The sequence below is a fragment of the Haliotis cracherodii genome, unplaced genomic scaffold (genome assembly GCF_022045235.1).
Source record: "Haliotis cracherodii isolate W230 unplaced genomic scaffold, xgHalCrac1.p SCAF_1, whole genome shotgun sequence".
NCBI classification, from domain to species: Eukaryota; Metazoa; Mollusca; class Gastropoda; order Lepetellida; family Haliotidae; genus Haliotis; species Haliotis cracherodii.
The window spans coordinates 51,345,163-51,360,447 of NW_027266264.1; the positions used below are offsets into that span (position 1 = coordinate 51,345,163).

A 15,285-nucleotide genomic window follows, 5' to 3' on the forward strand; every position below is an offset into this window, starting at 1 on the left:
AAAAGTATTTTTTGCAAGAAATGAAATATGTTTAGTGTACTGGAGTGTTAAATACATTGGTGTTATTAGATATTAGTAAATATTTTGAGTCCTCCGGATTTTAATACAAAGATGGCGGCGTGTATACGCTGTGCATGTGCTTTAGGAAAGATAAATTTTCTCAGTGTCGGCAAGTCATCTGTTTCCAAAATTTCAGTCGCTAACTATGCCAAGAAAGTGGGAGGTAATATACCCAAACGTTTTGCACAACATGGTTTAGTCTCATATAGACTAGCCGATAAGTCGTTAACGTGCAATTGGATTTATTTTGAGAAATAAAATCATGCATTTACGTAGGCCTTAAAAAAAGTAAAAATCAGATCATTTTAAACACTTGACGCTTATGAATGCCGGTGAAAAAGGAATATATTAAAAACGTTTTTGTGTAATTTCATCATGTTCATGGCTAGAATGTTGCTAAAATCTTATAAAGCCACTGATAGGTTACTATGATTAGCCTAGTTGTTGTTTACGTCGCACTTAGCAATATTCTACGTAGGTCTATATTACGGCGGTTTGTAAATCATCGAGTGTGGACCAGACAATTCAGTGATTGATATCATGAGCATCGATCCACACAATATTGGGATGCATGGACATGCATCAACCAATTCAGCGAAGCTGACCACCAGCTCCCGTTAGTCACTGGTGAGTTCACAACACATACTGACCATATGCATGTATACTTTTAATTTTCAATTTGTGATCTGTTCCAGGCAAAGGTGGTGCCAAGATGGGAGCCCAGCGAGTGGCCAAAGTGTTGTTGGAGGTGGAGACGGATGCTGCAAAACTGACCAAATACTGTTGTGGTGCTAACATTACTGTTCACGGGAAGGACCCTGAGTTGAAGGCAGACAGTGAATACCCAGATTGGCTGTGGTCCATGAGAACAGCAAGGTCACCACCCAAACTATCTGAATACGAAGAAGATTCATTTGAAATGTGGAGGCGGAAAAAGAAACTTGCACTAAGAAGGCAAAATCGTCTGCGAAGTCTTGAGGATATCAAGTCTTAGTTTTGGAGAAATATTCTGACAGCTGTGATTGTGAAATAGCTATGGAGAAGTAGAGTGTATCAGTTTCTGTGTTTAACTGACTTTTGTATTATTTGTGGGTGGTGATGACTTTACGGAGAAATGTATTCAGAGAATAAATAAACTGACATATTCTGTGTCTGTTGGTTATGTGCACATTCACAAGGGTTGATGTGATGGAATATTTATGTATCAGAATTACAGCCAGATGAGCTCAAACTCACTCTGACATCATCAATGTGACTTAAGCAATTAGCAGCACTTTTCTTTACCGTAGGCTAAAGCCAAAATTAGTAATAAAAAAAATAGTTGAAACTGTTTTTCATCTATTTTTCAGATTGCTTGCTCATGATTGATCAGAAAAAACTGAAAGATGTGAAACTTAAAATTCTTACAAAGTTACAGACTTTTATCTTTCTAAATAATAATTAATCAGACGTATTGTATGTAGTCTTGGCAACTTCAAACCCCTTTCAAATGTTCAGTGCCTTTAAGAAGTACCGGTAAATACAAATACATGGTACCATGTTTACTGTAAAACTACTCCACACCCTGCACTTTAAACTTAGTTAGCAGTTATTTCTTCATTTTAACCAACCGCAGCAAATTTTATTTTATTTTGACTGCCCAAGCTAATTGGTTATAAGCCAAATCTGTAAACCCAAAACTAGAGAAAATGTCAATAAACATTTTAAGGATGAAGCTTTTTTATTTAAAAATGAACCATGATGAACATCTATCTCCTTACTGTTGCAAAAATGTGTGAAGCCTGTTTTGGACAAAACAAATTACCACTCGAGTTATAAATCTTCCCATTTAGGAAAGCTTCTGTACTTGTAGGTACCACTGACATCATTGTAAATGTCAGCAGTTACCATGGTGACATCACTATGACATTCTCTATTCTCTGTATACAACCACTTAAATGAGGTAGGATTATTATGAGATATCAAATTGATATTTTCAAGAGATTGTATAATCATAATAATACATTCGATCAAGTATCATTTACTTACTTGTGTTGTTTTTTTATATTTCTGGAAGGAGTTCTCAAATGATTGCTGGTTTAGTTATAAACAAATGCGAAAAGAATTCTTTGCTTATTGATATTTGAAAGTCATTCTGCTGTGGAGTTACAACTGCAGCTGTCTTGAATCACTGATAGTTATGAAGACATGGAATTTATGTAATACATTTTTATTGTATAAGAGGGTCTATATTACTTGCGGGAGATGTAATAAAAAACAAAATAGTTTTATGTTTAATTTATTTCTTGGACCGGCTGCTTTTCAGTAGGGGCGACGGGCCTGTGAAACGAAAAATAGAAAATGTGTATATGGTGTAGCCTAACATTGTTTAATAAGTCTGGCTCCATGCGGTAAAAACAGATCACCTATGTCATGAAAGATTTACATAAAATCAGGAATGGCACAACGAGCATGGATGACAATTTCATTATTTACACTTATGCAGGTACAAGCACCATTATGATGATTATCATAATCCACAAGCATGAGAATAATTTTGACAAACCAAAGATCATGATTGTCCATTTCTGGGATTAGAAGACGCGTCCAGCAGATCATGGTTTGAGGCTGTCACCACTTGAAACACTATTTATGTCAGGCTCATATCAGCTTTGGGGTGGTGGGGTAGCCTAGTGGTTAAAGCATTCACTCGTCATGCTGAAGACCCAGGTTTTATTCAAAACATGGGCACATTGTGTGAAGCCCATGTCTGGTTTTGTTTGTTTGTTTGTTTTTTAAAGCCGCACTCGACAATATTCCAGCAATATGATGGCGGCCTGTAAATAATCGAGTCTGGACCAGACAGTCCAGTGAATGACATCATGAGCATCGATCCACGCAATGGTGATACGATGACATGCATCAACCAAATCAGTGAGCCTGACCACCCGATCCCGTCAGTCGCCTCTTACGACAAGCATAGTTGCCTGTTACGCCAAGCATGGGTTGCTGAAGCGAGTACCAGTGTATAGTATTAATTACCATAGTGTGATCAATCTTATTAAAATCAGTTCTAAACAATGTGTTTATTGGTAGTGAGAACTAAGAACTGATTTTAATGAGATTGTTGTAGGATAAGACTGACATCTACACTCTATGGCTCTTTCATGACCAAACATGCTCAGGGACACAACTCTGCGAAGTGACTTGCTTCACTTCAGACAACTGGTTGCTTTGTTCCCAAGACATTCCTGAAGCATTCCTGAAGCAAAGCAGCTGCTTGTCACAGCAACAATGTTAAGCTAGGCTCATTAACAGTTCAACATAGCCTTGTAAAGAGGATTTTATGCCACTTCTGTGAAAATTACCACTCTTCCACACAATTGATTGTGCAATTGTCATGTTTTGGTTAATAGAGACAGTAATCTTTGTTTTTGTTTGCCCAACTGGTTTGTTATCGGTTATTGATATCCAAATGAACTCAACCAAATAATTGGCAACCAACCAAAATGTAAAAGTTATTTCGGGTCCTGACCGGTATATATTCATGCCAAATAAAATTGGAAATAATGGGGAACGAAAATTCATTTTTATTTCCACCTACCTACATAAGTTGTCTGTTTTTGTTTGTTGCCAATTTTTTGTATCCAGCTACATGACGGCAGCCTATACATTATACACTGAGTAATGATCCATGTTATTAGGGTATGAAGGCACACCATAATCCAAGTCACTGAGCTTGACCACCTGTTCTTTCAAAGTCTCTTTGTACAACAAGCATAGATTGCTTGGAACCAGGTCTAACTCAGAATACCCATGGGGTGTCCTGTTGGTAAAATCTCTCAATCATAGAGTTTAATACTTGTGTCCAAATTAAAACACCACTGTTAATCATGTTTGGAGTAGAGAGAGGTCTTGGGGGCTGTTGCTCCACATTTTCTCCTGACAAAAGCTATGATTTGTCTGTTTATTGTTTAACGCCACACTCAGCAATATTCAAGCTATATGACGGCAGTCTGTAAATAATCGTGTCTGGACCAGGCAACCCAGTGATTGACATTATGAGCATCGACCTACGCAATTGGGATACGATGGCGCCTCAACCAAGTCAGCGAGCCTGACCACCTGATCTCGATAGTCGCCTCTTACGACAAGCATAGTCGCGTTTTACTGCAAGCATGGGTTGCTGAAGACCTATTCTACCCTGATCTTCACGGGCCCAAAAGCTATGCACAATACATAAGAGAATAACAATGACAACTATAATAATACATAATTTTATTAACAAATCTGATTTGAATAATTTGGGTACAGTAATATATTTGTTACCCATTTCAGTTCAAAAGTAAGCACCATTTGCAATCACTGAATCAAACAAAACATACCCACTTTGGCTGTCCTCCGATAGATGAAAGATACACACAGGTTCATACTGAACACGTTACACGGTGACACACACAATATTCAATTTTATTTACATTTGTCCTCATTAAAATATGTAAGTTGCTGTTAAAATTAATAACAGCATGATACATAACAAACGTTAACAATATTCTTACATCACACATGTTCGATGCTCCTCTGGGACTCCCAATGATACAACAGAGTATAGGTCACATGCACAAACCAGTTAAGATATTAAAGTAGAATGTTTCTGCATATTTGGTTGATGATTGCCATTTAATCACAATTTTCTCAAGAAATCCCACAGAAATAACAGTCGTAAAATGATGGACAGTTTTTATTTAAAAAATATACATGGACATGTAAACATATTTCTGTGTATTGCCTAAAAACTGTGTATAAGTTATGGGGTAATGATCTGTTTACACATTTGTAAATACAGATGATTAGGAAATAGTCTTAATAATGATTAAATAACCTAAGCACTATAAGATACCATGTACAATGCAATATCAATATGTTCTACATTACAATATATACAAATATAACTATGACTGCCTATATAAAAGTTCAGAATAAACATGATAAAGCAGTAACACACAAATAATACTCATCTGATGAAAACATGGAAGTCCCACACAACTACCTCAAAGGGCCTTGCAGTGTTCAGAGTGAGAGTTATATGTAAAATGAATGGAAGTGTAAATGCAATCTGACAATTTTAAAAAAGTATAAGGGATTGAATCAAGGACATTTTGTGGACTTTTCACAGTGCATAAAAGTTCTCAAGGTACCATGTTTTAGGTGGGCTACTTGTTACCATGTTTTAGTTGGGCTACTAGTTACACGTTTTAGGTGGGCTACATGTTACCATGTTTTAGTTGGGCTACTAGTTACCATGTTTTAGGTGGGCTTCTTGTTACCATGTTTTAGTTGGGCTACTAGTTACCATGTTTTAGTTGGGCTACTTGTTACCATGTTTTAGTTGGGCTACTAGTTACCATGTTTTAGGTGGGCTACTAGTTACCATGTTTTAGGTGGGCTACTAGTTACCATGTTTTAGTTTGGCTAGTTGTTACCATGTTTTAGTTGGGCTACTAATTACCATGTTTTAGTTGGGCTACTAGTACTATTAATTTTCTTTGACAATGCAAAAATGTTTCCTTAACGTGTCAAGTGTAAATGTTTCATGTATCATGTCAAGACCTTACTATAGAAATATGTATTGTATCACAAAGACAAGTATTGTTACAACCATACAATAATAGCACTATTACACACGCTACAGTAGTATCCCTATGCTAAAGCATAGGAGTTACTGATTACAGCTCCATGCTATTATGGCATATACCCAGGAAGTGACATCACCAGCTTCATACCTCTTATTACTAATTCAGCATAGAATTTCTCTCATTCATGAGCCTGAAATCAACAACCAATAAAACTGCTTCTGAATGTGACTTTGGCTCAGATCTATATTCAAAATTGTGTCATCACCTGAGTGAGCCCTCCAATCAGGAGGGTAATTGTTATCAATTAACTTATAGACGAAAAAGATTTTTCCTCAGGAAGGGAGGGTGCGGGAGAAAGTCCTTATCAGTCAGGGTCACCTCTTGTTTATGTGGCTTTTCAGGGGGTTTATTTCCATAACTCTTTGTGGGAATTCATTTTCATGGTCATCCTGACTGCTTATAATTGTATGATTAAAGACGTTCTGGGAATAATTAAGACGGCATGAAAAGTCGAGGTGAAGACTAGTGATATCAGCCTGTTTCAATCGTGATATTTGGCGTCTTATCTTTCAGTCCCTGTGTCACAAAGTAACCATAGCACTAAGACTATTGTAAGCCTTTGTTAAACTGCAGGATTTACCATCAGGAGGAGGAGTCCTGGATAAATGCTATAACAGAATAGAACCCGGGTCTTCGACGTGACAAGTGAATGCTTTGACCATTGGGCTACCCGACCGCCCCTAAAGGAATAGATATATGATAAACTTTATTTATATAGAAGAATGGCGATTCCGTCAGGAATAACATCACTGAGGCACATTCAGTCATTGTTAAAAACCAAATGTCAAGAAGGAACCAAACGCATGTCTGGATTCCATGTTGTGATGATTCCAATAACCGATGAGACCACACCCACGGCACCTTGCACCCCAGCTGAAGCATTGATCCGCTTCAGTGCAGCCAGCGGAAGAACAAGATCACTCATATTACGAACAAAGTCCAGAATCAGTGGAACACTTTCTTGAAAACATGATAGCACAACCTCTGTATCATTGGGGATATGGCGCGTTTTGTATTTGTGGTTGACATCCCCATTTCCATAGTGAGACTTTGAAGCCCTCTCGTTGCGTAACCTTAGTTCTTCGATGATAACAGTCCACATTCCATACACATCTCGTATGAGGTTGAGGATTATAGTAACTAGCCAGAAACGGGCTGACAAATCCTTCCATTTGGCACTGTCGACTTTGGCTATGCCAATTCGGCCTGCCCATATGATGTGGTCAAAGAGAAGATAGCAAGCTTGGTTGATCTTGGATAGTGTGATTGTCAAACGAAGGACTGTGTCAGAGATGTGGATGCTTCGTAGGGCTGAGTGAAGAAAGTCAATGCTCTTTCCCAAACGTAGTACTGGAAAGTAAAGGGCTTCTTTATTACCATGATTACTATATTCACTACATATCTTAATCAAAACTCAAACTTAAAAAAAAGTAAATAAGTTTGACAACAACATCTTCAAAGAGGCTTCAATTTGGATTCATGAATTAATTTGCACTTGGTATTATTTTACACTGCCATAGCAAATGTATTGTAACATGTGTAGATGGAAAGAAGTATATAAAGAATATATAAGTATGGCTTAATTGTTCTATTATTCTGATAAAGATATTAATAATAACCTTTTCTTGTAGTGCTGAGGGCGTTATCCACATTTTTCAATTTTATAATGATGTTCGGGTCAAAGTGTCCTTTCTGTAGGTACCACCATGCAAATTTGCTGGCATACTGGACTAATCTGAAAGATTGAATAAAACAACCGAATCAGCATGTATAAATATACATGGAAGTCATACATGAACGCTCTGATGCCTAGTTCCTGACTAGGTGTTGATGTAATTTGAGTAGTGTGCAAAAGGAATAGTGCGAAAGATAGGCTCATGTAGATAAGTGATTACGATAACTAAAGTTATTGGTTGATTAGTCTGGATGATAACACTTAAGTTTTTTGACTGACTGGAATGAAACTTGTCAGAATTTCTAATTTTAGCCAAACTTAAGCATGATATGATCATGCTTAATTACACTGATTATTTTCAAAATATATCTACAAATTGTTTGGTACACCATTCCAACCAAGCACTTACTCACCACCCAGACAAGGCCTCAAGTGTATCAAGCACCTGAGACCAGTGTTACAGGTTCAAAGTGCAATAACCCACAATGACTCATGATGTTTTAACAGCTTGAACATCAAAAGACCTTTATATAAGTCATTTCACTGTGCAACACTTACATATTGTAATCAGTTTACAACCAAACACGTTTACCAATGCTTATATTTACAATAGCACAATTAGGCTAAAATAGAGGTGTAATAGCTTCTCATATAAGCACAGGTACAACGAGGAAACGAGCATAGTTTAGAGAGTCAACTGACATTGTCAAGTGAAATATTACATTGATTTTGTTTACCTTGCTAGTTTATCCCTTCCGGACGAAAGTGAGTTAAATTTAACCAAGTGTCCAACGAAATCTGAATCGTCAGCCATAGACGCCGGTAATGTGACAGAATTGTTGCCGGTGAATTATGCACCCACGTTTGTAAACATCGTTTCGTGCAGGTGCTCGATAAGGACGGTCAAAGGGCACTCTATACTATATTCAATACGGGTAATTTTGATAAGATATATTTGCAGGTTGTATTTTAATTGAGTTCATGTCTATCAAACAATTAAACATTATTTAAATAACCCTGTATAAACAGAACTATAGTTTTGTCGTTATAATATAAACAATATGACTAATATAGTAGCATAAAATAATAGTAACAACATTATATTTCTATAGTTGTAATACTAATAGTTTTTCTAAGTATTTGTTTCAAAATGGCCGACTTGGTTACGAGAATTTGATCTGCAGAATGTTTACAGTTAAATCATAGAATAATTCCATGACATAAATTAATTAGTCAAAGCTTTTCTACACAAACTAGGGATCTGGGTTACTATTGTGTCGTGACAATAATCGTAACCGTCCACAATGCCCGTTTATCTTCGCAAGAACGTCGTGTACACTCCTCCGTCCATAGAAAATGTATCGGATGAAGATGAAGATGACTATATTCAAGATCCAGAACAAATACGTGATGTTTTGCCACAGCCTTATCGAATGATAAACAAAGTTATTAATGGCGTTCTTGACGATGTTTGGGAGGACGTGTCACAGAAAGAAAAAGCTCGATTTGCAGATCAGAGCAAGATCAGACCACCGAAATATGATTGTGCAGTTGAAATTCAGAATCAGGTGATATATTTGTCTGTAAATTATGGTCCTTTTTTCAGTTTAGTGTAAGTCTTTCGCCCGTACCCCCTACAAATATATATATGATTAAAAGAATTGAGTAACAATGCATACATATGTAAGTTTTAGAGGGGGGACACGGGTGTAAGTCTTTCCCAAATTTGGAGGACTCCATTGACAAATTTGGAGGACCTGTACACAAAACAGCTATTGTTTAATTGAAATCTTGTTTCGTCAATGTGTTGCGTCAGAGCTGATACCTTTTGAAAAGTTAGCTGTGGTAGAGAAAGTAAGAGCTGGTGCTTTACAGGCTAGTGTGAGCCGCCAGTTGGGCATTCTAGCGAGACCATCAGGGGTTGGATAAAGAATGAAGAAAAACTGAGGTCCGTCGCTGCCGAATGCCATGACAGAGGAGGACCTCAGTACCCTTGACAAGGCCTTGTTTGAGTGGTTTACTCAGTCAAGACATGAAGATATTCCCTTTTTTTGTGAAATATTTAAGGCCCAGAATATGTCAAGACAGAGAAACAGTGACACCGACACCTTCAAGGCAAGCAATGGCTGGTTGATGCAGTTTCAGTGATGTCACAGAATCAAGTCCATCACCATCAGCGGTGATGCTAAATCTGCCGATGTGGAATCAGCTGCATCCTATCCATGCATCCTTCAAGACAACATCGCCACAGAAGACCTGCACGATGAGCAGATGTATAATTGTGACAAGACAGCTCATTACTACTGCATGCTCCCCGACAAGACTCTAGCTGAAAAATGAATGCCAAGCAGAAGGCAGGATTTAAGAAGGCCATGCAACACATTACCGTTCTCTTACGCTTTTTTTTTGCAGATCAAAGAACCCCCCCAGGGGCGGTCGGGTAGCCTAGTGGTTAAAAGCGTTCACTCGTCACGCCAAAGACCCGGGTTGATTCCCGACATTGGTACAATGTGTGACGCCCATTGGTTTCCCCCCGCCTTGATATTGCAGGAATATAGCTAAAAGCGGTGTAAAATCAAACTCACTCACTGAAAGAATCCCCTCCACCATGTGAATCATACTTAAGAATTGCTGCTTGTATATATTTGACCAAACCATATACAAGATATGGCAAATATTGGAACCAATGATGAAACTGACATGTTACTTACCATTCATGGTTATCTGTTTCAGACACAAGCAACATCTTTGGCAGATAGTGGTGATGGCAGATATATTTTCATTGGTCTGCCAAATGGATTATCAGTAATGGATGCATCTACACAGAAACCAGTCACAATATGGGAAGAGGACAATATGGAGATTGTCAATATCAGATCACATGTCATGGGTGTCCAGACCTATCTCATAGTCACCCTTGATGATATGGGTAAAAACTAAATTTTATTTATATGATACATCAATTAGTGATTTAAGTAGATTATTGTCAACCTATTGTTTAATCTCTTCATTGTTTTACATTAAATATGAATGAAGTAGCAAGCTGATTAACAGTTTTTTAATTTTGAATATCATACAATATAGTAAAGAAGAAAGAGTATACTTTTTTACAATTTTTGCAAAGCCATTACTTATTTTTTATAAAAGTAAATTCTTTGTACTGATATATCTAGGACGTTAAGTTAAGAATGTCAAATGTTATTACCGTATTCGACGTAATAAGCGCCCACGGCGACATTTGCTAAGATATTGGCTAGTGAACAATCCCACTTCGCACCCCTTCCGATTAATCAATGTACACAAGACTTATTTATTTGCGTATAATATGCACTCGTGTGTTATATGTACCCTTAATTATGGGCATTTAATTCTAGAAAAATATATCTGTCGTACATAAACATTTCAGGCTGTCAGCATAAACCACGAAATTTATCTTTCAACTCTGTTTTTTTCACCAAAATAACATTCTAATAAGAGCCCCCTATTTCTAATTTTGAGAACGCCCTGGGCGCTTATTACGTCGAATACAGTATGCTTAAAAAAATAAAAGAATTGGTTCTCAGACAATGACTTTTGAAAATATAGTGCGGGTGGGCGGTGTTTTTGTTGTTGTTTTTTTTGCTTGTTCAAAATAGTATGTAACAAAATAAACAATTGTGTACCATCAACCTGGGAAAGGGCCTCTACATAAACAAGCAATACAAAGTTCTATTGCCCCAATGAGCATAACATGAAATGTGCAGTAAAGCAGTGCGCATGTAAAGGGAAGTAACTGCATGCTATATTGGATCACATTGTTTTAAAATATTAGGATTTTTGGATTTAAAAAAAAATGGAAATAAAAACGAAACGTGCGACAGACCTTATGATGATGCGGGCGGTGCCTGGGAACCAAGACTATTATTTTTTTCAGCCTTAAGTTTGTAAAACTAGGAGGAGCTGAAATATTATTTGACTACATTTCTGTCTGCAGGAACTGGAAGATTATTTGCATTTGCGTTTGATTGTCTTTTCTTGCTGAAAGTTCTGAATGAACAGGTAAGGCTGCATTGTTTCATTGGTTTACAAAGGATTGTGGGAACTGCCTGGTCAGTAGGCATAATAGGTGGAAAAAATTTCAAAAAAAGAGAGCAAACTTTTCAGTTTGTGTTTTTAGCTTTTTAAAGATCTTTGCCAAGCGGGCAGTGTTTGGTGAGCAGGTCTTATTGTTTTGTGCACAATTTGAGACAATTTGTTTTTGTGTTGAACACGTTGGCATTAGCAGAATAGAGATGATAGAGCTTTTCAGATTTGATCTTCTTTTTTTTTAAACCAGTTTTTGCAAAAAAAATATCGCCAAAATGAACATGCATTGTTCTCATCTTGCTAAGATCTTGCTATCAGTTTAAACAGTTCTAAGCCCATACAGTATTTTACTTTGTGAAACTTGAACAAGGAAATGCCTGGCTGTATCAATATTATTGTTAACCTTGTTGAATTTGACAAAGACAATGTTTACATTTCATTAAATACTGCATTGTTGGCAATCTTCTGACTTTGTTTTAATAATTTATGGAATATTGTTAGTAATTTTTCATTGAAAGAGATTTTGTATACTTTTCATTCCCAGGACAGCGGAGTGAAAAATCTGGTCAGCAAATGTGAATCTTCCAATGAAGGAGACTACATGGGACTAATGTTAGAAAGTAAGTGATTACAATATGTTTATTTACAGGACACCATGAAGATTCTAGGTGCTCATCAACCCATACTACTCATACAAGTTATCCCTTCCAAACAACTTAATGGATTACAGTCCGTTTGACTAAAAATGAGAACTCAAAATCAGGAATAATCCATTAAATGTCAGTACAGGCAATGAATACCATGTATCCAACAATATCTGCTGTTTTTCCATTGCACGTGCTACACAGTACAGCAATGAATACCATGTATCCAACACTATCTGCTGTTGCCATTGCACGTGCTACACAGTACAGCTATGAATACCATGTACACAACACTATCTGCTGTTTTTCCATTGCACGTGCTACACAGTACAGCTATGAATACCATGTACACAACACTCTCTGCTGTTTTGCCATTGCACGTGCTACACAGTACAGCTATGAATACCATGTACACAACACTATCTGCTGTTTTGCCATTGCACATGCTACACAGTACAGGCAATGAATACCATGTACACAACAATATCTGCTGTTTTGCCATTGCACGTGCTACACAGTACAGCAATGAATACCATGTACACAACAATATCTGCTGTTGCCATTGCACGTGCTACACAGTACAGCAATGAATACCATGTACACAACAATATCAGCAGTTTTTCCATTGCATGTGCTACACAGTACAGCATTGAATACCATGTACACAACAATATCTGCTGTTTTTCCATTGCACGTACTACACAGTACAGCTATGAATACCATGTACACAACACTATCTGCTGTTTTGCCATTGCACGTGCTACACAGCACAGCAATGAATACCATGTGCACAACAATATCTGCTGTTTTTCCATTGCACGTGCTACACAGTACAGCAATGAATACCATGTACACAACACTATCTGCTGTTGCCATTGCACGTGCTACACAGTACAGCAATGAATACCATGTATCCAACAATATCAGCTGTTTTTCCATTGCACGTGCTACACAGTACAGCTATGAATACCATGTACACAACAATATCTGCTGTTTTGCCATTGCACATGCTACACAGTACAGCTATGAATACCATGTACACAACAATATCTGCTGTTTTGCCATTGCACATGCTACACAGTACAGCTATGAATACCATGTACACAACAATATCTGCTGTTTTGCCATTGCACGTGCTACACAGTACAGGCAATGAATACCATGTACACAACAATATCTGCTGTTTTGCCATTGCACGTGCTACACAGTACAGCAATGAATACCATGTACACAACAATATCTGCTGTTTTGCCATTGCACGTGCTACACAGTACAGCAATGAATACCATGTACACAACAATATCTGCTGTTGCCATTGCACGTGCTACACAGTACAGCTATGAATACCATGTACACAACACTATCTGCTGTTGCCATTGCACGTGCTACACAGTACAGCATTGAATACCATGTACACAACAATATCTGTTGTTGCCATTGCACGTGCTACACAGTACAGCTATGAATACCATGTGCACAACACTATCTGCTGTTTTTCCATTGCACGTACTACACAGTACAGCTATGAATACCATGTACACAACACTATCTGCTGTTTTGCCATTGCACGTGCTACACAGCACAGCAATGAATACCATGTACACAACACTATCTATCTGCTGTTTTGTCTTTGCACATGCTACACAGTACAGCAATGAATACCATGTGCACAACAATATCTGCTGTTTTTCCATTGCACGTGCTACACAGTACAGCAATGAATACCATGTGCACAACACTATCTGCTGTTGCCATTGCACGTGCTACACAGTACAGCAATGAATACCATGTACACAACACTATCTGCTGTTTTTCCATTGCACGTGCTACACAGTACAGCAATGAATACCATGTACACAACACTATCTGCTGTTTTTCCATTGCACGTGCTACACAGTACAGGCAATGAATACCATGTACACAACAATATCTGCTGTTTTGCCTTTGCACGTGCTGCACAGTACAGCAATGAATACCATGTACACAACACTATCTGCTGTTGCCATTGCACGTGCTACACAGTACAGCAATGAATACCATGTATCCAACAATATCAGCTGTTTTTCCATTGCACGTGCTACACAGTACAGCTATGAATACCATGTACACAACAATATCTGCTGTTTTGCCATTGCACATGCTACACAGTACAGCTATGAATACCATGTACACAACAATATCTGCTGTTTTGCCATTGCACATGCTACACAGTACAGCTATGAATACCATGTACACAACAATATCTGCTGTTTTGCCATTGCACGTGCTACACAGTACAGGCAATGAATACCATGTACACAACACTATCTGCTGTTTTTCCATTGCACGTGCTACACAGTACAGCAATGAATACCATGTACACAACAATATCTGCTGTTTTGCCATTGCACGTGCTACACAGTACAGCAATGAATACCATGTACACAACAATATCTGCTGTTGCCATTGCACGTGCTACACAGTACAGCTATGAATACCATGTACACAACACTATCTGCTGTTGCCATTGCACATGCTACACAGTACAGCATTGAATACCATGTACACAACAATATCTGTTGTTGCCATTGCACGTGCTACACAGTACAGCTATGAATACCATGTGCACAACACTATCTGCTGTTTTTCCATTGCACGTACTACACAGTACAGCTATGAATACCATGTACACAACACTATCTGCTGTTTTGCCATTGCACGTGCTACACAGCACAGCAATGAATACCATGTACACAACACTATCTATCTGCTGTTTTGTCTTTGCACATGCTACACAGTACAGCAATGAATACCATGTGCACAACAATATCTGCTGTTTTTCCATTGCACGTGCTACACAGTACAGCAATGAATACCATGTGCACAACACTATCTGCTGTTGCCATTGCACGTGCTACACAGTACAGCAATGAATACCATGTACACAACACTATCTGCTGTTTTTCCATTGCACGTGCTACACAGTACAGCAATGAATACCATGTACACAACACTATCTGCTGTTTTTCCATTGCACGTGCTACACAGTACAGCAATGAATACCATGTACACAACACTATCTGCTGTTTTTCCATTGCATGTGCTACACAGTACAGCAATGAATACTATGTACGCAACAATATCTGCTGTTTTGCCATTGCACGTGCTGCACAGTACAGGCAATGAA

The 15,285-nt window shown here is 37.9% G+C and overlaps 3 protein-coding genes and 1 pseudogene across 8 annotated transcripts in view; 3 read left to right on the forward strand and 1 right to left on the reverse strand.

Annotated features, from left to right (window-relative positions):
• The first annotated feature begins 111 nt into the window (after window positions 1–111).
• On the forward strand, window positions 112–1,174 carry LOC139465277 (large ribosomal subunit protein mL54-like). Its single transcript, XM_071246958.1, has 2 exons — window positions 112–223; window positions 756–1,174. The coding sequence occupies exons 1-2, from the start codon at window positions 112–114 to the stop codon at window positions 1,052–1,054; spliced, it is 411 nt and encodes a 136-aa protein (XP_071103059.1). The 3' UTR covers window positions 1,055–1,174.
• Window positions 1,175–4,341: 3,167 nt separating this feature from the next.
• On the reverse strand, window positions 4,342–8,301 carry LOC139465288 (peroxisomal membrane protein 11B-like). Its single transcript, XM_071246970.1, has 3 exons — window positions 8,148–8,301; window positions 7,355–7,470; window positions 4,342–7,085 (listed from the first exon to the last, which is right to left on the reverse strand). The coding sequence occupies exons 1-3, from the start codon at window positions 8,222–8,224 to the stop codon at window positions 6,520–6,522; spliced, it is 759 nt and encodes a 252-aa protein (XP_071103071.1). The 5' UTR covers window positions 8,225–8,301; the 3' UTR covers window positions 4,342–6,519.
• Window positions 8,302–8,568: 267 nt separating this feature from the next.
• LOC139465296 (WD repeat-containing protein 93-like) overlaps window positions 8,569–15,285 on the forward strand; it is a 31,237-nt gene continuing 24,520 nt past the window's right edge. For all 6 annotated transcript variants that reach the window (XM_071247008.1, XM_071247017.1, XM_071246998.1 and 3 more), the window contains exons 1-4: window positions 8,569–8,978; window positions 10,144–10,339; window positions 11,384–11,448; window positions 12,020–12,095. In XM_071247008.1, coding sequence (XP_071103109.1) covers window positions 8,715–8,978; window positions 10,144–10,339; window positions 11,384–11,448; window positions 12,020–12,095 — 601 coding nt within the window. In that variant the 5' untranslated portion in view covers window positions 8,569–8,714. The remainder of the gene's footprint in view (window positions 8,979–10,143; window positions 10,340–11,383; window positions 11,449–12,019; window positions 12,096–15,285) is intronic.
• On the forward strand, window positions 9,082–9,854 carry LOC139471381 (tigger transposable element derived 5-like; annotated as a pseudogene).

Bases quoted from the DNA above. Each gene is read 5' to 3' on its own strand.
- LOC139465277 (XM_071246958.1), top strand. From the start codon at position 112: ATGGCGGCGTGTATACGCTGTGCATGTGCTTTAGGAAAGATAAATTTT. The intron at 224-755 runs GTAATATACCCA...GATCTGTTCCAG, and splicing joins CTATGCCAAGAAAGTGGGAG to GCAAAGGTGGTGCCAAGATG.
- LOC139465288 (XM_071246970.1), bottom strand. From the start codon at position 8,224: ATGGCTGACGATTCAGATTTCGTTGGACACTTGGTTAAATTTAACTCA. The intron at 7,471-8,147 runs GTAAACAAAATC...TCAATCTTTCAG, and splicing joins GGAAGGGATAAACTAGCAAG to ATTAGTCCAGTATGCCAGCA. The intron at 7,086-7,354 runs GTTATTATTAAT...TTTACTTTCCAG, and splicing joins CCTCAGCACTACAAGAAAAG to TACTACGTTTGGGAAAGAGC.